This window comes from Rhynchophorus ferrugineus, unplaced genomic scaffold (assembly GCF_030347505.1).
Source record: "Rhynchophorus ferrugineus isolate W39M unplaced genomic scaffold, kcgeb_rfMv2 rfM5, whole genome shotgun sequence".
In the NCBI taxonomy this organism is placed as follows: domain Eukaryota; kingdom Metazoa; phylum Arthropoda; class Insecta; order Coleoptera; family Curculionidae; genus Rhynchophorus; species Rhynchophorus ferrugineus.
Genome location: NW_027472584.1, coordinates 8,676,556 through 8,698,092, shown reverse-complemented (window position 1 = coordinate 8,698,092; position 21,537 = coordinate 8,676,556). Strand labels below are relative to the sequence as shown.

Below are 21,537 nucleotides of genomic sequence, written 5' to 3'. Positions count from 1 at the left end.
CATTCCAGAATAGAACCAGACAAAGTAATTTGTTCTTGGTCATGTTTTTTACACATTCTTGGTCTTTATTCTAGATGAGCTAATAATTTTTATTTTTATCATCATTTCTTCATTTTTATTATTAAATTGGGCCACATAACTATTTATCGAATATAAACAGTTTTAAATAACTTGACAAACATTGGGCATTTTTTGAAAATAATTTCCATATCAAATGTATTCTAAATGTTTTTAACACTTTATCTGCGTTAATAGCTTATTTCTATAAGAAATAGTGATGATAAGTCCTATAACGAAAATAACAAAAAATTCTAAGTAATAATTTGTTTCATGTATATTGAAAGACTTTGTAAGTAAGGATTTGATTTAATACACATTCATAATCTATTTATAATTACAGTGGAATTATTTCTGTAATAAAACATAATGACATAAAAAGGTTAATATAGTTATTGCAAAACCTATATTATTAACTGGGGGTGATCTTCCGCAAGCGTGTATTTCATGTTCCTGCAAAATGCAAAGAAATTAATAAAAAACTATACTAATTAAAATTTATCAATTTTATTAACATACCAAATAATGCTCATTATAGCAACCAGTCAATCTCCTTCTTGGTAAGGCATTTAAATGCAATTTTTGACATGGCAGTAAATTACTGTTCGCCCCTTCATAACTCCAATCTGGAGGTTCAGAGGTTCTCCTAGGCTCAGTATTGAACTTTTTCTTTTGTACGACTTTATTCTCCACAGCCACAAAAATTAAATTACTATACGGTATTCTTTTAACATAATATTTTCTAAAATGTTTAACATTACATATAACATAAGGCGTGGTATCCTTAATAATACCGTTCTTTTGTGGCGAGTTCTCCCAGAAAATCATATTTAATAAAAAGGTACTGTTGTAAAATAAATAGGTCTGTAGCATTTTCGCAGGCATAATAATTATCTGCGTTGTTGTCTTCTTCTGTCACATCTCCATCAGAATCATCGTCATCCTCATCGTCGTCTTCATCATCTTGATCTGCATAATCACTAGCATCCTCTGATTCAGAAACTGTTTCTGTTAAAATTAAATTGTATACTTAAATTTTACTTATTTAAACTATATAATATTAACCTGATATATCCTGAGCTATATTAAACAAAGGTTCTAATATTTGATATATAGTTATTTCACTTATCAAGTATAGTGCTTTCATTAAAACCCAATCAAAAATAGCACTAGCATAGTACATAGGCTAAAACATACTAATTATTATTTGAACATTATTTAATTTACAAAAATACTCACAGTAAGAATTCTTTGACTAGAACTGCTATCTTCGTCTTGTCGTTCACATAATGCTTGATAGTCATGCAGAGTTACTCTCTTAAAAACTTTATTTTCTAACATTGATTCGAAGATGTCCCCTTCCACTTCACCAAAAAATTTCCCAGTGTTATTTTCCGAAACAATAATATATCCTGAATTATCCACTACATAGCATACCAATTTTGCTCCACATTTATCACAATGTGAGCATTGATTCTACAGTGAAATATAATTAATCATTTATTATTAAAATGAATTACTAATTATACCGAAAGATGGGTTGAAACCTCATCTACTTTTTCTTCTAAATTAGCTTGTGAAAACTGGAATCCCACCACTGAAGCTGGAGCTTCAAATCCAGCATCTTTAACAAAAATTGCATAGCTGGCTGTTACTAAACCATCATTATTCAAACTGTTTTCAAAAGGTACAGAATACACAAATGATTCTGTATCATATTGATGTTGGAGTACAGCACTTTTATACCATTTTTCATTAATGGTTCTAGGGTGCAAATCGCCAAATTCCCTAATAGATATTGGGTCATTATATGAGTGTAATGTGAAAAATAATTAATTTATAAAAGTATATACATACTTAGTTTTTGTTTTTGATTCATCTTTAAAGATATAGTCCCATCTGGTAAGGCCACTCATTGTAGCAACAAATCTTAGTGATACATTATATTTTTCAAACAACTTTTTTTCAGGATCTGATTGGAAAGTCCACTTTTCTTTAAACGGTTCGTATGTATTCCTGGCATCAAAAATAAGTCTTCTAACAAGTTGTTTGTCACAATAATAATCGTCATCATTCAGAGTTTTCCGACCACATTCAACTAAAAAATTTTATAATTTAATATGTTTAATTTAAAGAATTGATGAATTCACCTTGATCGATATCTTCTTTTTCCATTGGTTCATATTGCCTTTCCCATTTAAAATCCATATCATACATTTTACCCAGGAAATGAATCAGTTCTTCCTCTGGTGTTTTAAACTCATGTCCTTCTAAATAATGATACCGACAATATACCCTAAAACGTATGTTTTAGATGTATGTAGGATAATAATTAGATGGCACTAATTTTACCATCTAGGATGTATTTTCCATTTTCCTTTAAAGAATGATGTTAAATTCTCCCCAGTATGTCTGTTTTTTTGAATTTCATCACCAACTTCTAGTGAATAATTTCCATAATTTGAAGGCAACGCAATGGCGATTGAAAAAGGGGTATTTTCCAAAGGCGAGAAATAGTAATCATAGTATTCTTCTGATACTCTTTTGTTGTCATCATAATGATATTTCAATTTGATATTACGAATACTGCCTTCCGAACCGTTAACTAGCGCTGTTCTAAGTTCCCTTAATGTTTTGCTTACGTTTCGAGATGGTAGATCTTCATCATGTTGTTCTACCTCTGTCAAGTCTATACTGTTGTAATTTTCTTTTAATATGCCATTAAATACAGGTCGTAAATCTGGATGCATTAAAACGTAGCCATTGTTACTTACTATAAAGGCATATGCATTTACTCCGATCTAAAAATACAGTTGAGTGATAACGATAAAACCTTTTTTACACAATAATGTTTTACTTTATATGGGGATACTAATTTCTTAAATTCATCAATAGGAACGTCAGTAGCAGCTACGCCCAATAATTCTGCCGTACGTGTATCATTCATCTTATTTATTTTCATGTCATAGCACGGAATTGCTGCTGACGTTAATAAACGATAAGGTTCATTTATTGTTGTGTCCGTGGCATCATCATACTAAAATCATTTTAATCAATAGAAAATGTTATAATTAAATTCAGTACGTACCGTAAGATCTGCATAAGCATGCGTCCATGAGACAGGATGATCTTCAGCTTGCAATACTAATGGACGAGCAATTACATATATATACTGTAATACTGAAGCTGTGACTTGCTCCAGTGTTTGTACATGTGTGTAGTAACCTGGAATAAGAAATACTTGTTAGTAATATTCATTTTAGCACTTTTTATCGCATCACCTCTATTAGCACAAGCCATCCATTTGATTTCTTCAACATTGGTAACTTCCTTTCCAATGAGATATGTAAAAATACGTACAGGAATGTTAGTCCCGTTAAATAAATAATTATACTTCATCACTAAACTACTATAATTTGCATTTACTCCATCTGTTAAAATCATAATTGCTTGATTACAATCAGTACTGTTTTCGTTATCACATCCTCGTCTACTACGATACTAAAAATCAATATATTTTAATATCATCAGTAATATATTAATTATTTTATTGATACTTACATCACTCAAAAGTTCAAAAGCAGTAACTAGTGCTTGTTCTATATGAGTTTTTCCGTTAGGTGTTAACGCATTAATTGCATCCTTGAACACGTGTATATTTTCTTTCGTTGCTTGTACAAGTTGATTAGCAAAACAGGGTACAATATAGGAAGTTGTTTCGGAAAAGTTCAATATATTGACGTAATCATTGTTTGAGAAAGTATCCAATATACTAAAGGCTGTTAAAGCTCCTATGTGTTTGCCCATGCCTAGAATATCATAAAAATATTGCTATAAAGTTAAATAAATAATTTTACATTATATAATAACCATCCATGGATCCAGAATTATCAATGAGGATAACAACATCTTTGGTGCAGGTTGCTGCCTCTATGAACCAAGTACGAATACGACAATCAAATAAATCCTTGATTTCTTTTTTATGTTCTTCCCAATGCATCGCTGAAATATCTAAAAGTTAACACAAAGAGGAAAGGAAATTTTTAACTTACCTGGGTAATGTCTCATTATTCCCGAAGAACTACCAAAATATTGCCATGATAAGGCAGGATCTGATTTGTAATTTTGAGCAAATACTTTATCTAATGCCTCCGACCACTGTATAGCTTCGGCTACTTTTTCCTCTACAATACATGACATGATTTTTTGTAAAGAAAAATATATGATAAAACCTGTAACCTTTATCATAAACGTTTGTTGGAATATGAACTGAACTATGACTAGTATTTACAGGTAAATTATAAAAATGGGTATCATTATTTAGCACCATTGTTAAATATGTTTGACGATTTTTCTTTAAGGATTTGGGTAGCTTTGTAGCGTCTGACCCTTCAATTGGTGACCATTTAGAACTATAATACTTAAACGGTAAATCAGGATTTAATGTAAATGTCTCCGCGACAGTTTCTGCTTCTTGTTGTATACACTAAAACAATCAACACATATAATTTACATTAATTTTCTATAAATTTCACATATATGTGTATTACTCGTATTGCATCCATTTTTCTGTCCATCATTCTCAAGATCTTCTCTTTAATCTCTTTTAGCAGTACTGTGGGATCATTTTCACCAACACGTGCATTTAAAAATGCGTATTTCTAAAAAAACGTTTATTACCGTATAACTCCATATATAAAATAGTAAGCTATAAAAATATATAATAGCAACTAGTAATTAACATGAATCTGACTTTACAGTTGTAAATGTCTTCTTATTTTCTTAGCAATGTCCAATTATTACATACATACAAATACAAAATTTATTTATTAGTTTTATTCTTAATTATTTTATTAAGTATTTCTGTTTTTGTACTGTTAATAAAAATTTTTCAGTATAAAAATATAGTTATAGAATATTCGTAATATCAAACATGTTAAATGTTATTATTGGATGATTAAAACAGATAATTTAAAGTAAGTTTATTACAAAAGTTCAAGTCTCAGCTATGTTGAATAAAATGTACCTGTTCTATTTCAGTAATTTTTGTTACTTCTTTGCCTAACATCCATAATTCTTCACCTATTGCATTGGCCCATTTTGATACCCTAAAAACGTTTTTGTTAGATAAATTAATTTATATTTAAACATTACACTAACTCTTCTCCCTGAAGTGAACCTAAAGAAAGATGTATATATTCAATTGTAATTAAAATCAATGATAATCTATAGTAACGCATTGTAATATTACATTTTAGCGTGAATACAGCTTTCACGTTCAAGATTTGGTGGCTATTTAAAACTTCACCTATGAATTATTTTTAGATATTGGGACCTACATGTGTATGAGTTAATCTATAGATTGATACTAATTTTAATATTATTGCAAATTATTGTTTAGTTTTTTCTATAATTATTAAAAGATGTAACTGCGACCGAATATGTATATTTAATTTTTAGAAAAATGGTGTTTGGGACTTGAAATAAATCTTATATATGTATATTATTATTATCTGTATATATATATATATATATATATATATATATATATATATATATATATATATATATATATATATATATATATATATATATATTGTGTGTGCGTAGCCAAAGTATCTAATATAATTGGTTGCATTAGTATATATTCCATTCCTATCGATATTTTAAGATTGCTTTCTGACGTATATCGATAGCACTTGTTATTCCTAAATCAACATAACCTTACGTTAAATACTTTCAAATTTTATAAGTAAATATTAATATATCAAAATGAATATTAGTAAAATGTTCCTTATAAAAGTAAGATAATTAACAAACATTTGTGGTTTATTCTATTTTCTTATTTTTCAGCGATTGATTAACGTTCGTGTCATAAATAAAGTTAATGTAAGAAATCTAGGTCTTATACCTATTGTGATAGAGCAAACTGGTAGAGGTGAACGTTCTTATGATATATATTCGAGATTACTAAAGGAACGGATAATATGTCTTATGGGTCCAATACATGACACCATGAGTTCACTGATAGTAGCCCAACTTCTATTTCTACAATCCGAATCAACAACGAAACCAATACACATTTATATAAATTCTCCTGGAGGAAGTGTTACTGCTGGCTTAGGAATATATGACACTATGCAATATTGTATGCCACCAATTGCAACATGGTATTTCTTAATTTAAAAACCAATCAGTTTACTTTTAAATTTTCATTGTTTCTTAGGTGTGTTGGGCAAGCATGCAGCATGGCATCTTTATTGTTAGCTGCTGGAACACCAGGAATGCGACATTCATTACCTAATGCTAGAATAATGGTTCATCAGCCATCAGGTGGTGCACAGGTACACTTATCTATATGAAATTTTAACAATGTATATGCATATACACTTTTAGGGACAAGCAACTGATATACAAATTCAGGCTGAAGAGATTATCAAATTAAAAAAACAGATTAACTTACTTTATGTTAAACATACAGGGTTGGATTTAAATGTTATTGAGGCAAATATGGAGAGAGACAAATTCATGAGTCCATCTGAAGCCAAAGATTTTGGATTAATAGACAAAGTATTAATTCGACCATCTAAAGATCAAGATACAAAAAATGAAGGTTCTACGGAAAAGACCGTAGAAACTGTAGAAAAAACAGAAGATATTACTCCTAGTTAATTTTTTCGCAAAATAATGAAAATATGTTTTTAAAATGAAATATTGTTTATGTTTAAAAAATAGTTAAAATATAATTCTAGTCAAAAAGCAGTGTTGGCTTTTTGTATAAATCTGTAAAATAATAATTTGAATATATGATTCATTTTTATAAAACGCTTTTTATTTTATCAATATTACACTTGTATTTACTTTATTAGAGTGACATTAGAAGTATTGAGTTTTATAGATTATAATTTCAGCGTTAACAATAGATTATATTTTCCATTTGATTATTCATAAAAAAAGATTTCCTTAAAAAATATCCCTTATAATTATTAATAAGTTAGTTAGAAATAAGTATAGGATTATGTTTTATCTGACTAATGTACTTTTATTTGATTATGTATTAATGCAGTTTTTTTATAGGTATTTAATACATGTATTCATTTATAGCACTAATTACACCTAGATTAGTGTATTACTCTGACATCTGTCCAATTCAGTTTTTATACGTTCTTTTATCAAGCATATGCTGCATTTTCATGGTTTTGTGATTAAAGTTTTTTAAACACTTTATCTCACAGTTTTAAACTTTGGTTCATCCATTTTGTAATATATTTTCCATTTGTTAAAAGTACTAGAATAATACATAACAGCTAAATAAAAGCAATACAAAAATATTAGGTTTATTTATTGAAATATGAAATTATAATTTATTAATAACAAACTCAGATAACTATATATTGAAACAAGTAAAGTTGAGTTGGGTTTTAATATCCCTAATATTATTTTTTCTTGTTGAGAGTGCGCTGTTTTTCGGCATGGACTACTACTTCATCTTCAGCTTGCAAACCTTTGCGCCTTCTAACGTCTCTTCGGAGTTTACTTGCTCTTTGCCCCAATTCAATTTTATTTTCAATCTCATCATCGCTATCATCTTCATCTTCCTGTGGCTCAAAATATGGATCTCCATCTATTATCTAAATATAATAACAAACATTCAATATAAATGTAACAATTATTAAACTTGTATTACTTAATGTCATATTAAAGTTAATGCATTAGAATAAAATCTATCTAAAATCTTGAATCTTGAAACAATACTGTAGATATATTGTAAAAAAAATATTTATTATTTTTTTTGTAGAAGCATGAATGGAACAATTAAAGTCTCGATTTCTCAACTAATATTTGCTTAATCAACAAAGCGATATTCATAATCCTTTTATCTTGCTAATGGGAAAATACCCTAAATTAACAATAATCAATCAAAAATCCTATTATTTGAATAAATATAATAAATATAAAAATCAAACAGCATGATATAGGGAAATAATTATATTACCTGGCTCCAGTGACGGGGTATCCTTTAAACGGCATTTTTATTTATAATTACCGTATGTAAAATTTCATAGGTAATTAAAACACTAAGTTGATTCATGGCTAAAATTTGCAATATCTTTAAATTTAATTAACATGTCTCAGATTTAAGCTAACTTTGTAATAGATAACCAAAAATTATAAAAAGTACGACGCTGATTATGGTAAATATTATAATGAACACATTAATGTCAAAAAGGAAACTCCTGATTTCATTGAAACTATGTCTCCATCTGTCTCGTTTAATCAATTAATTAATTATTTTCTAATATTTAGATAAGCCTGTATATAAAACAGAAGCAGCAGCTAACCAATCAGTTACTTTTGCATAGCTCAAATATCCTAAAGTACTTCAATTATTAGTGATTGCAATGAAAGCACTGTTGTGTATTTCATTGCTAACCATAGCAATTTCATTAGGTTCATCAGCTCCAAATCCTAAATATAGAACACCGAGTGGCGAAGCTGCTATATTTTATGGTGAAGTGTTTGGCTATTATGATAGTATCTCTGGTAACATAGTTTTTCCATTTCAGATCAAGTTTTGAAAAGACAACAAGAATATAAATCCAATATTAAGAGATGTCTCATGCTTGGTAGCGAAGACTGTATCAACAGTAAGTGTTGTAAAGTTTGAAAATACACATGAAATTATAAAATATTCTTCGTAGGCGTGCTTAGAAGAGCCAGAGCTGAGAGTGATTTTGTTCAAAATGGTTTTACTCCGGGGAAGAGATGTGTATTAGGAGATAATAATTGTAATGGAGGTAAAGAAATTTACATTATACTAATATTCATAAAAATCCCTAATCGTGGTATTATAACTATGGCACCACTGGAATGGGCTAGGAATCTAGAATACTGTTCAAATGAGATATAAAAAATTACGTTCAATGAAAATCGTTTTTCGCGCCTGATATTTTGAGCTGTATGCGGTAGTGATTTGTCTTGATAAATAATGATTAATTCTAATGATAAAAATGATGCTCTATTTACAATATAAATTTCAGATGGAATATCAGGCGCTGGATCTGACAGTGACATGGTTAATGGCGGCTTTAATCCAGGAAAGCGTTGTGCCAATTTAGGGGATGAAGGATGCAGCAATAGTAAGAAAAATATGAATACTAACACATTCTAATATATTATGTTTTAATATTTATGTGGAATTTCAATCATTTAGAAGGTATACCACATGCCCGAACTGATAGCGACTGGGTATTAAGTGGATTCAATCCAGGCAAAAGATGTGCTAATTTTGGTGATGAAGGATGTTCAAATGGTATGTAAAAGTTAATATTAATGTAGAAATAACCGAATCATATTTAAATAGGTGGAATTCCTGGAGCATCAGCCGACAGCGAATGGATAAATGGTGGTTTTACTCCTGGTAAGCGTTGTGCTAATTTTGGTGATGAAGGATGTTCAAATGGTATGTTATAAAGCGTATTTTATAGTATGGTCAGATATATGTTTATATCAGGTGGAATTCCTGGAGCATCAGCTGACAGCGAATGGTTAAATGGTGGTTTTAATCCTGGAAAACGCTGTGCCAATTTTGGAGATGAAGGGTGTTCTAATGGTATGTTATAGAACGTATTTTATAGTATGGTCAGATATATGTTTATATCAGGTGGAATTCCTGGAGCATCAGCTGACAGTGAATGGATAAACGGTGGTTTTACTCCGGGTAAACGTTGTGCCAATTTTGGAGATGAAGGGTGTTCTAATGGTATGTTATAGAACGTATTTTATAGTATCGTGAGATATATATTTATATCAGGGGGAATTCCTGGAGCATCAGCTGACAGTGAATGGATAAACGGTGGTTTTACTCCGGGTAAACGTTGTGCCAATTTTGGAGATGAAGGGTGTTCTAATGGTACGTTGGTAATTAAAACTATTGGAGTAATTCAATATGTTTACTTAGGTGGAATTCCTGGAGCATCTTCTGACAACGAATGGATAAATGGTGGTTTTTCACCCGGTAAACGTTGTGCTAACTTTGGAGATGAAGGGTGTTCTAATGGCAAGTTTTAAAATTAATCAAACATATATATACGATGTTTTACTTATTCAACGGTTTCTTAGGAGGTATACCAGGAGCTGCAGTGGATAATGAATGGTTGAATGGAGGTTTTAACCCGGGAAAAAGATGCGCAAATTTTGGCGATGAGGGATGCTCTAATGGTATTAAACCATAATATTTTTTTTCACTATTTCAATTATATGTGATATATCTCAGGGGGTATACCTGGAGCCGCAGCAGATAGTGACTGGCTTAATGGTGGCTTCAACCCAGGCAAAAAACGATAAACATTCGATATGTATAACACATACGTACATTATTTGAGCAATGAAAATAAATAGTTATATATTTATATTTTTAATTTATTTACATTAGATATATTAATTATAGATTATAATTAATATATTATTAACGTACATACCTTGAAATAAGGTATCATATGAAGATAAATAAATAATATTTTCCTTTAATTTAATAGAAAACCTCTTTTGTGATCTACTGTAGATAATAAAATGTACAAACAGCAGGTGTCTTCGAACCGCCAAAAAAAACTAAGAGGCAGGATCATCATTGTTTTTCTAAAGCTCAGAATCATCAATGGATCATTTAATCACGTGCCTATTTAATAGGTTTTATGGTTAAAAACAAAAAAATGTCAAATACGCAGCTGGTTAAATGGAAACATGCCGACAAAAAAAACATGACCTGTGAATTGGTGCATCCTAAGATTGGCTCAAGCTAAAATCTTTTATGTAATGTTATGGTCCAATGATGCAAAGCTGCTTGAAACAATCAACAATAAATCTCAGCGTCTAGGCCTTATGCTGTTTTTCTTCCAATGGCGGCTATTTAGTTAAAAAACATGAACAGTTAAAAAATTAATAAAACACACTGGCAATGCGTAATTAATTTTCAATAATCGCAATAAATGCTTTTTTTATTTAATATTAGATGGTTCTAATAACAACAATTATAAAAAGTGCATTAAGCCAATGCACATTAGAAATTTGGAACAATTTAATATGAATCATGACAAACTAGATGACCTCAACGATCTCTAACCTTCTGAAATTTTAGTTGGTGTTAACTAGTTAACAACGTTAAGCCACTAAGAAGAGTAATTTAAGAATGCCACTGTAGATATCAATCATTAAATGTAACTACAGTGATCTAAAAAAATAGTAAGACTTTAAAAATAAAACGTATAGTAAATAGGACCATTTTTACCATTTTTGACTTCATTCAGTACTATGTAAGAAAATAGAATAGATTCAATATTATGTAAGATTAGGTATATCAAAAATTGTAAGGAATGATATTTAAAGCCGATAGACAAGACGCATTATCATGATGAAAGTCCCAAGAGTTATGGACCCCCATAATTCCAGATTTTTGAAACTCTTAAGGAATTCATTTCATATTCATTTATATTTTAAGTCTTACTATTTTTGATTCCATTGGTATTTAATAACTGGAAAATCAATGAGTTGCCTATATTTGATGATAATGAATTTCAAATTGTTAGTTAATTAGTATTGTTAGGAAACTGGTTATTAGTAAAGATATTACAATTACCTCGTAATGACTGAATCTTAAGCTCGGATTAGCTTGGCCCGATGTTGTTTTCCTTATTTCGTTAGCGAAACCTTCGCTTTCAATGACAGGAATTTGCGCCTGTACCAAAAACGATTTCTCTCGTTCATCCATTCCCACTGCTTCCAATACACGACCATGACGTTTACTTATGACGGTGTATACCTTTCCTGAAAATAAATAATGAATGATCATTAATGATGATCATCTTTATTCTAACTATCTCAATAATATCATTAGCTCTAAATGAGATGTTTCATGTTTTCCAGTTAATACAAGTAGAGAAGAAAAGCAAGAAAATATGAAGGTTTATTACTTTTTATTAATATTTTAATTTAGATAAATAGTCTTAATTATAATATATTAAAAAAATAATCTTCATTCTAATATTTATTTTAATATGGCACTTTATAATATATGAGTTTTAATGGTGGAACAATTTCTATAATTTGTACATTTACACCTGTTTACGCCATACATTTCCTATACGTTTTTACGATCCTAAATAGCGGAAGTAATAAAGTGAATATGGCGAAAATGTTACATTTGATCTGATATTTTGTAATCGAGTAAAATTCTTCTGAATCGTAAAACGAAATGGATTTCGCTTAAGAGTGTAATTTATATCCCACATGCATTACATTCAGTTCTTCTATATTTCTTTAAAAAGTAGTGTTTTTAAATCCGAATACCCTAAGTAATATATAATTATATTATTTAACTAATATATTGATATGATTTATTAAAAAACATTTGGTGGTGAAGTCTACGTGGTGCCACTACCTACCAGTCGGTAGGATGAGCTGAACACATAGTTTGGTGGTCCAATAATATGACAAAATGTCAATGAAATATCTATTACAGTATATGATCACATTATTGAGTTAAATGGCGATTTCACACAAATACACACAATAAAACACTTTGCATTCAAGCATGTTATAAGTTTGTGTTAAAACCATGCATACTTTCAGTCATATAGGTTTTCCTAGGTTGAATAATGCACTGATATTTCTACAGCGTATAAAATATTCCAACTTGAGAATCTACTTGATTATGGACTTGTTCAATCAATTTACTTGAAAGTTGCTTATTAAATAATTAGTATTTATTTAATAAGACGTTATATAGTAGTGTAGTTTTAATGTAGTTTTCATAGTAGTGTAGTATTCTATATTGTTACATTTACACCTTTTTATCCACATATTTTTTATAAGGTTTGAGAATTCTAAATGATAGATGTAATAAAGGATTTAAACGAACATTTTTTAGGATCATAAATTAAATAGATTTCGCTCTAAGCTCATAATTTATTTATTACGATTGTCAGTTAGTTTTACTGAATTTCCAATAAACTTTATGTTTAAACTCTATCTGTATTATATACTTATATTATATATCTATTTGCTAAAGTGATAATAAGAAAAAATATTCTCTAAAAATAAAATAGGAAAAATGTTTTATTGTTGTTATGTTGTTAAAAGTCATCGAATGAGATTGTAAATTTCCGGTAAAAATTAATAGAAAAACGTTTATTGATTTTTTAATATTTGAATGGGAACTAGAGAGTTTTCAACCGAAAATGAAGATTTGCAAGTTCAGGTTGGACGAAACTGATTGATTTCAACATTACTATATTTTAGCAAAAAACGAGACAATATTAGTCTGGTATGAAATAAATAGGAATGTCATATATTACAAAAACTTAAGTGAATATTTAAATCAAAAGGCCTACTCCGCACAGTTTCTCCAGTTGTTTCCAATAGATGTTATGTGATTTACCAGAGAAAAGCGAATTAATATAGTATTTTGAAAGCAACCTCTTCTTAGTTAAACAAAATAGAGCTAATACATTTGCAAGTAGAGATGGCTTATTTGGAGCAATGTAACAGTTTTGGAACGAAGTTTCGAAAAGTTTAAAATAACAAATAATAAAAATATAGTATATAAGTAGTATTGATAACAGTAACATTATTTTTGAATAATCATGTGTTCTTTATTTTTATTATACTTTTACATTTATATTGATCTGCTATGGAATCTTAGCAAAACCGTTAACACAAAATTATTTTATTTGAAAGTGTCTCCATTTATGACCGTTACTGTATATTCTACGTTTTTTGTAAGATGGTTGAAACATTCTTTTAGATTTATATATGTTATATTAAGTTCGTTGATATTCATTTAAAAGGCGTATTCTCTGCAGTGATTAAATATCGATTGGATTCGCATCATGTGTTACAGAAATGCCTGCTTAAAAATCTAAGAGCAATTCGATTTCCTGTGACATCGGTCTATCTTTGTCTCGATTCTTTTTTCTTTCATTGGCGTAACAAGAAAATTAAAGTCAAATTATGAGCTGAATCGAATATGAACCGTCACGTATAACGGGACATCGTTATGATCATCACATTTGTTTTTTAGTCAGGTTCTTTAGCTCGTTTAGTTAACTTCAACAAAGCAGATATGAAATTACAAGGGGGATCTAAAAAGTATTGGTTTATTGATAGCTTTCTTTTTATCTTCTATATTAGTTGGCGTTTGTCATTAAAGACCCAATACTTTGATGGAAATTATTTTGTTTTGAAACTCCGGTGCACTCACCAAAAAACAACAAGTTATCTCAATGACTCTTAAATCTCTTAATTTTTAGGAGCAGTTTTTGGTTCAAATTGTGAGATATTTATTAATTAAAATTATATGTTATAGTTTTTGTATAAGTATTAGACTTGGACAATTTACGAAAAGTTAAATTGCGGTGAATTTGGAAGTCAATGAATAATAATTAAAAAATTATTAATTAATAGTTATTTATTAATTTAATTAAATTATTGTTCATCTCAAATCTAAGGTATTTTATATTTCGTTGGCTTTCGAAGCTTGAAAGCATTTGGACACCACTCGGTATTAACAGAACAGACATAATGCCGTTTGTACCGATATAAACGTGATTGGTCTCATTTAATTCACGATGAACTGTATAATTAGGATAAATTAAATCAAATTCAGTCATTGTTAATTCAAAACAAGTACAAAACATTTTTATCTCGAGTTAGCATTAGTATCCGAAACTTTTAAGCCAATAAAAGGATTTATATTCTTGAAGACTTTTGCGTTATCACGACCAAATCAAAGCGATTTTTTTCGAACATTAGCAAGTTAAAAAATAACGTTGAAATTTACATTTACCACTAAATTATATTTTGAACATGAAAAAGACTTACAGTGAAGTGCCACAAATAATTGTGAGTTACGTGCAGTGATTCCTGAGAATACCAAGGTCGACGGAGTGCGTGGATTCATCAACATTCAATCGGTATCGTTGTGGCGATACTTAGAAATAGAACTTGCAGTGTTAAACAAACATCATTCATTGCATTATAAATAAAAGAATAAATTGAAAGTCAATGTCAAGATTGTTACACATTACTTAACAAATCGTCAGAAAATTGTACTGTTGCTATTATGAGACTTATTAAATGTATTATATGTTATATAATTAATTTAATAGGTAATATAATAATTAATATAATAATATAATAAGGTGTTTAGCCACCATTTACATTTAAAACAGTTGCAGCAGGTAGCAATATGCTAGTCATACTAAGAACCTGATCATATCTTCATCGAGATATTCATTGGCAGTAATGTGAATGAGAGGATTAGCTAAATATTACGATATTGTCGCCCAAATCATAACAGAACCTCCACCATGCTTGTCTGTAGGAAGATTTTGGGGTCCTCCATAATAAACTCGGCGGTTTGTAGGAATTAACAGGTCAATTGAAAAGTCCCCCGGCATACCATAGTAAAACACATTTTTTGGCAAAATTAGTTTTTTCTTATTCAACATCAAGGTGAATCACACTGATTTTAGCGACTCTCTAACTTTTCGATACCATTTTTGTAGTACAATTTGTCCTTTGCTTCAAAATAGGCCTCAGTTTTGGCGATTACCTCTTCATTCTTCCCAGCGAGCATTCTTTTGAGATCTGAGAACAGGAAATAGTCATTGGGGGCCAGATCTGGATAATACGGTGAATGGATGGATTTTTACCATCGTTTTCACTGACTTGTGACACGCGCATTGTCTTGGTTAACCAGCATATTCTTTTTCTTCAAATGCGGCCGTTTTTTCGGCGATTTCGTCCTTCAAACAACCCAATAACGCTATGTAATAGTCGCTGTTGATGGCCTTTCATTTTTCAGGGTGTTCAATGAAATTTATTCCATACGCATCCCAAAATACAGATGCCATAACCTTGCCAGCCGACTGTTGCGTTTTCCCACGCTTTGCAGCGGGTTCATCGTGTCCAGTCCACTCGGATGACTGTCGATTGGTCTTCGGAGTGAAATGATGGAGCCATGTTTCATCCATTGTCACATATCGACGCAAAAACTCGGGTTTATTACGCTTGATCATCTTCAAACAATGCTCAGAATCATCAACTCGTCCTTGTTTTTAGTCAAAGGTGAGCTTGCGTGGCACCCACTTTGCACAGAGCTTTCTCATACCCAAATATTCGTGAATGCTATGATGTACCCGTTCAGTTGATGTCTTTAGAGTGTCTGCTATTTCATTCAATTTAAATTTACGGTCATTTTGTGGATTTTTTCAATGTTATCGTCGGTAACAACCTCTTTTGGGCATCCACTGCGTTCGCCGTCTTCGGTGCTCATTTCACCCTGTCTAAACTTAGCATACCAATCCTTGATGGTTGATTTTCCTGGGGCAGTATGCGGAAACTCGGCATCAAGCCAGGTTTTTGCTTCAACTCTATTTTTCTCCCTTCAAAAAGCAATATTTTATCAACACGCGAAATTCCATTTATCCATTTTCTTCAGAATAATAACAGTTGCTTCACTCAAAATGCTATAATTCACATACTAATGATCCAACAGCTGTCAAATTTATACACGCATCTTTTGAGGGGTAGGGCTAAAAAAGGGTTGAATTATTACTCAATTGAGTGTTTTGCTGCAGTTAATTTTGAGTTTCGCCCACTATTCCTCTTCGGCACTATATTGCGTGTATGTTGTCATTGCTGTACTGTCACTTGTGAAAAGTTTGAGAGATCACACATTTCACCGATCATTTGATATAACCGTCGTAGAACAATCGCATTATTTATACTTAAGCTGTGTTGCCAATTCTACAATTCATATTATTTTATCTATATCCCACATATCACCATCATACTGCATTTGGAACAAGACTTAAAGCTGAACCTCATTTTACAAAACTCATTTGGTGCAAAAATTAGAATCCCAGGATCTCAATCAGAGGTTTAAATTCGTGAACTAGGGTTTTGAGAGCGTTTCAATATTTACCCACGTCTTGTTTTCGTTCTCGTGTTGATGTTGAAAGCCATTTTCATATTAATTTACTAGCAAATAAACAGAATTGCCACTAGTAAAGAAACCCTCTCAGTTCGCCAAAAGTAACTATTTCAGTGGTAAAATGAATCCAGTAAACATCAACTTTCTTTTGAGGCATCTTATGTACTGTTTTAACTGCAAAGAATAAGAAGCATATATAAAAATGAATTAATAAGCATCCTGCATATCTGCATTCTGAACTCAGATTCTTCAATAAATTTTAAAAAAGTATCTTTCATTCAAGATGGTTCATACATTTTGATATAAATGTTACAGCTGTTTCATAGAAATATTATATAAAGAACTAACAGTCATTTCATGCTCACACACATTTCTTTCATGTGTTTTTAAAAACTTAATATGGCAGCATATGAAATAAAAAATAATGTAGATAAGATTTGTTAGATATAACAATTTTTTTGTTCCCAAAATTTAACGTATATTAGAACAAATTGCGTACAATTTTGTATAGGATTTATACAATAAAACATTTTCAACAACCACATTAACTCAGTTCTTATGAAGACATGATACACGAATTCTTAACTAATGAGGTTATTAAGAATCATTAGTCAGAATAATCCATATCAGAACAGGATATTTTTTTACTGCTTGTTAAAAAAAGTGGTTATATAAGTATGTCAAGTGGTATTCTGAACAAGGTATTCGGAGGTTCAAGAAAAAAAAAACAATTGTACGCCAATGTTGCATAAACCTACGCATTTACGATCATTCGAATATCTTGCAAGGTGAATTTTAGATCATGGCCATAGAAAACTGCCTTTTTTTACTTTTAAATTTATATATCATAACAGTTATTTATGTTCAACGGACACCAAACTTATTAACGATTTATTAAGATAAAAAAACTGATTAATATTAAGCGTTGTTAATAATATACAGGTTGTTCAATAAGTCTTGTCGCTCTATAAGAAAACACAAACTGGAAGCCTAATCTGTTTTAGAAATTGATAAAACCTTAACATACGTTATAGATGCATACCTACATTTATATATATATATATATATATATATATATATATATATATATATATATATATATATATATATATATATTTCGAAGGAAATTTAACGTTAAGATAATTAAGATAACTAATAATAAAACACAGTCTTATAAATGAATGAATCACAGTTATTTCAATCACTCTCAAGCCTTTTTCGCTAACTTTTTGCAATTATAGGACAGCAATTTCAACATAATTTTTTTATAGAAGTAAAAAACGCAGTGTTTACGTCTTTGGGCTTAGGTTTTTCTGCCCATAGCGCATTACCTGAATCAGTAGCTTTTACGAGAATTGGGCTTATATTTTCTTATAAAGATCTCTCCAGATTCGGAGCTTCAAGTCTCATCTTCAACGTAAGTTTGACCAAATTTGTTATTTCATGAATATTCTTCTATCTAAGGATTTATTATTGTTCTCGATCATTGGTCATATGTTTTGCAACTGCACAATATTGGAAGACACAATAACTTATGTCTGATTCACCATTTGAATTATTAATTATTGTGATCACAAGTGGATCAGTGGTAAACTATATTTGCAAGTTTGGGATTCCAAGATACAAATGTTTAAAAACAAGGAATATTAAAGACAGACAGAAACTGCTTACAGGTGGAGATCTTGAGTTCTTAAGTTGTTCATGGATTTACTTATTTGCTCGAATAGTATTGCGTAGAGTCCTCAAGCATGGATGCTTTTAGGCTTGAAATACATTTTAACATATTATTCATTATAATCACTCTCCTTTAAATTGATTGATTCTAGTTATATAACTGAAATGTGAAAATGTCGAAATCTGTTTACATGGCAGCTATTACCTCATTTGTTTTGAACGTATAATTTTTTATTGATATGTGGGAGGAGGCAAAAATTAAAGGCAGCTAAATCTGGCGAGTAAGATGCATGTTGAAATAATTGGTATAATAAATTCTACTAATATTGTTCTAATTTTTTTTCTTCTATAAACCAGATCCAACCAAATTTTTACGTTCATGTGGCCGAGAAGCTTAGAATAATAATCTCAGTTAATGTTTTATTACTTTAGAAATGACAAGAAAAACTGATTCTAACGTCATCTCTAATACCTAAAATTTCTTGGACATCGTTATATTTTTATAAATATCCAAAGATTATGAAGTTCAATCATGGAAAAACATCAGTTTTAAGATGGATCTGATCGTCAAGCATCATTGACGATTAATCAGGATCAAAAGTATATATAAAACTTATTAATAAATCAATAAAAATCAATGCCGGCTTGGTAGCACAGTGGTAAAGGCGATGGGACGGTCTTCCTACTGTTGCGATAGCCGCGGGTTCGAATCCTGCTGGGGCATGGTCGTAAATTTATGTTTGTGATTGTTTAAAATTTGTAAATGTTCTAGGCAAGAGTGTAAAGTAAATAAAATCCGACAAGGAAAATGATCCCAGTCACGCAAGTAATCAGGCTGGGTAAGACCGGATGTCTTCTGGGATGATTTCTAAAGTTGGTCACTCGACAGTCGGTAGGCTTAATACTGAGGACCGTGGTTCGGAGCCCACGTTAAACTTTAGGCCCAGTCCAGATAAACCCATAGTAGGTAAAAGGAGACTTTAAAATATATAAAAAAAAATAAAAATCAATTTTTATCCTCAAATAAAAATAAATATGTCCTGTAAATAAGAATTATTTTTTATATGTCGTTATAAAATGTCAATCTTTATATAACATAGTATATATCACGATACAAGCTTTGTTAATGTATAATCAGCATTAATTTAAAAATAATTACAATCATGCCTTTATACGAAGCTTATGAAGCTTACTCAGATATATAAAGTAACCACTGTTTGGGTTATCAAGAAAATTGATACATAGAAATATTATTATGTGTAATTCAGATTTATATTTAATGAAAATGAAAATGTATTCATTGGTAGTCAATGACATGTAACATAAAAAAAAAATAATTGAAGGCGAATAAATATTTAGCTATTCCATATTGGTAATAACTAGAGCAAATTTCACAAAAAGATAAACTGTCATGTGAACCAATTGGGTGAAATAAAATAAAATAATTTAAAATATTCATTCCGATGTTCGTAATCCGTTATGATGTATATGGTAATATGGTATTTGTGGTTACCATCACTTATAGGCCCACATCCCATTAATTTACTAACTGTTTCATTGCATATATGATCTTTTATGAGTGTCACAATTTCCTCCGATAGCTTAATGTTACTTTATGACATAAATCCTGTCTGAAACATCAAATTATACTTGTTAATAATACATTGAATATCTTTTCATCTTCCGTTTTCGATTTTTAATAATAATGCAATTGTTAAAAAGGTATACTTAAAAATAGTTTATAATTAACGTAATTTAAATATGTGCTCATAAGTAACTATTAATTTAATTTATTTCTCGATAAGTTACATAACCAATTATTTAAACAAATATAATAATATAATATGTTAAATTGTTTTACTAGTTAATGATTAGCAATAGAAAAATTAAATGAAAACATAATGAAGAAAAGACGAGAATACTGACAACAATCTTCCCGGGAACAGGAAAACACGACGATAAGAAGAGAATTATCTGACGTAGGCAACAGAGAAAAATATCGATATATCAATATTTTAAAAAATATGGGAGTACCCAAAAAATATCGATACTTCTTTTCAATAATATCGATATTTCTTTACTCCAACCCTACTTTATTACGTGAAATTCATTTTAAGACGGAGGGAGAATTCTCAAAAAAAGTTCGACAGTCTTCTATAAAAATTCGGTTTCTAATATCGAATATTTTCCGCTCCAATTCTACTTTTTACCAAACAAATTTTTGATAACCAGGGAGAGAAATCTCAGAACAAAAGTTCGAAACTCTAATTCAAAAACCTTAAGTCTATCATATCTATTTATCAATTTGAATTTCAAAGTTTGATGCTCACCTTTAAAACTATCGATATTTAAAAACATATCGAAATATATCGGCCAAACAATATCCCATCCCTAATCTGATGGTTTAACAGCATTATATTGGTTAAAAAAAATAGTTACTTTATTATAGTAGTAGTCCTTTAGGTCTTCGATATCTTAAAGAAGTTGGATTGCATTTGAACCAAGCATAATTGTAGTCAAATTAATCAATTATATCTGTATTCGAGTTACTTGTTTAAGGTACATGATACAGTTTGAATCCTATTTAACTTCATTTGTCATTGGAATATAAATCAGTAAACTCAAGTCTAGAACTTTGAATATAACAATATGTTCGTAATTGCTATTACTATGCTATATTCAAGAAATATCGAATATATTTTCAATACGAATCGATATTAGTAATAAAATATCAAAAATCTTACAAAATTAGGAGAATATTCAATCCAATAAAATAAAAGGTATCATATAATAAATTCGTTTCTTAGAAATAA

General features: G+C 29.9%; 4 protein-coding genes across 8 annotated transcripts in view; 2 read left to right on the top strand and 2 right to left on the bottom strand.

The window, feature by feature from the left end:
* Nucleotides 1–346: 346 nt before the first annotated feature.
* Ca-Ma2d (Ca[2+] channel Muscle-specific alpha2/delta subunit) lies at nt 347–5,374 on the bottom strand. Of its 2 annotated transcripts, none has more exons than XM_076406262.1 (19): nt 5,218–5,374; nt 5,084–5,165; nt 4,608–4,718; nt 4,297–4,543; nt 4,110–4,241; nt 3,928–4,059; nt 3,619–3,866; nt 3,339–3,558; nt 3,146–3,282; nt 2,915–3,094; nt 2,410–2,858; nt 2,208–2,353; nt 1,915–2,155; nt 1,587–1,845; nt 1,297–1,533; nt 1,123–1,243; nt 852–1,065; nt 577–799; nt 347–510 (listed from the first exon to the last, which is right to left on the bottom strand). In XM_076406262.1, exons 1-19 carry the CDS (start codon nt 5,295–5,297, stop codon nt 406–408), a joined length of 3,564 nt encoding a protein of 1,187 aa, XP_076262377.1. In that variant the 5' UTR covers nt 5,298–5,374; the 3' UTR covers nt 347–405. The 2 variants fall into 2 exon arrangements, with proteins under 2 accessions (XP_076262377.1, XP_076262378.1); XM_076406263.1 differs by having other exon boundaries at nt 852–1,059.
* A 354-nt stretch (nt 5,375–5,728) lies between these two features.
* On the top strand, nt 5,729–6,884 carry LOC143197783 (ATP-dependent Clp protease proteolytic subunit). Its single transcript, XM_076406536.1, has 4 exons — nt 5,729–5,859; nt 5,911–6,227; nt 6,284–6,401; nt 6,454–6,884. Exons 1-4 carry the CDS (start codon nt 5,830–5,832, stop codon nt 6,727–6,729), a joined length of 741 nt encoding a protein of 246 aa, XP_076262651.1. The 5' UTR covers nt 5,729–5,829; the 3' UTR covers nt 6,730–6,884.
* A 499-nt stretch (nt 6,885–7,383) lies between these two features.
* The window catches only part of LOC143197645 (elongation factor-like GTPase 1), a 151,475-nt gene continuing 137,321 nt past the window's right edge, over nt 7,384–21,537 (bottom strand). The window contains exons 3-4 of the mRNA XM_076406236.1: nt 11,693–11,880; nt 7,384–7,688 (exon numbers count right to left, since the gene is read on the bottom strand). Coding sequence (XP_076262351.1) covers nt 7,494–7,688; nt 11,693–11,880 — 383 coding nt within the window. The 3' untranslated portion in view covers nt 7,384–7,493. The remainder of the gene's footprint in view (nt 7,689–11,692; nt 11,881–21,537) is intronic.
* On the top strand, nt 8,405–10,469 carry LOC143197648 (uncharacterized). Of its 4 annotated transcripts, XM_076406245.1 has the most exons (12): nt 8,405–8,568; nt 8,625–8,705; nt 8,760–8,855; nt 9,099–9,197; nt 9,272–9,370; nt 9,422–9,520; nt 9,572–9,670; nt 9,722–9,820; nt 9,872–9,970; nt 10,019–10,117; nt 10,180–10,278; nt 10,334–10,469. In XM_076406245.1, the coding sequence occupies exons 1-12, from the start codon at nt 8,460–8,462 to the stop codon at nt 10,402–10,404; spliced, it is 1,149 nt and encodes a 382-aa protein (XP_076262360.1). In that variant the 5' UTR covers nt 8,405–8,459; the 3' UTR covers nt 10,405–10,469. The 4 variants fall into 4 exon arrangements, with proteins under 4 accessions (XP_076262360.1, XP_076262362.1, XP_076262361.1 ...); XM_076406246.1 differs by lacking the exon at nt 9,422–9,520 and having other exon boundaries at nt 8,406–8,568; XM_076406247.1 differs by lacking the exons at nt 9,722–9,820; nt 9,872–9,970.

Coding starts and splice junctions, on each gene's coding strand:
- LOC143197648 (XM_076406245.1), top strand. CDS start 8,460: ATGAAAGCACTGTTGTGTATTTCATTGCTAACCATAGCAATTTCATTA. Junction 9,971..10,018: donor AGATGAAGGGTGTTCTAATG/GTACGTTGGTAA, acceptor ATGTTTACTTAG/GTGGAATTCCTGGAGCATCT. Junction 10,118..10,179: donor AGATGAAGGGTGTTCTAATG/GCAAGTTTTAAA, acceptor ACGGTTTCTTAG/GAGGTATACCAGGAGCTGCA.
- LOC143197783 (XM_076406536.1), top strand. CDS start 5,830: ATGAATATTAGTAAAATGTTCCTTATAAAA. Junction 5,860..5,910: donor GTAAAATGTTCCTTATAAAA/GTAAGATAATTA, acceptor CTTATTTTTCAG/CGATTGATTAACGTTCGTGT. Junction 6,228..6,283: donor ATGCCACCAATTGCAACATG/GTATTTCTTAAT, acceptor ATTGTTTCTTAG/GTGTGTTGGGCAAGCATGCA.
- Ca-Ma2d (XM_076406262.1), bottom strand. CDS start 5,297: ATGCGTTACTATAGATTATCATTGATTTTAATTACAATTGAATATATA. Junction 5,166..5,217: donor GGTTCACTTCAGGGAGAAGA/GTTAGTGTAATG, acceptor AAACGTTTTTAG/GGTATCAAAATGGGCCAATG. Junction 4,242..4,296: donor AACAAACGTTTATGATAAAG/GTTACAGGTTTT, acceptor CATGTATTGTAG/AGGAAAAAGTAGCCGAAGCT.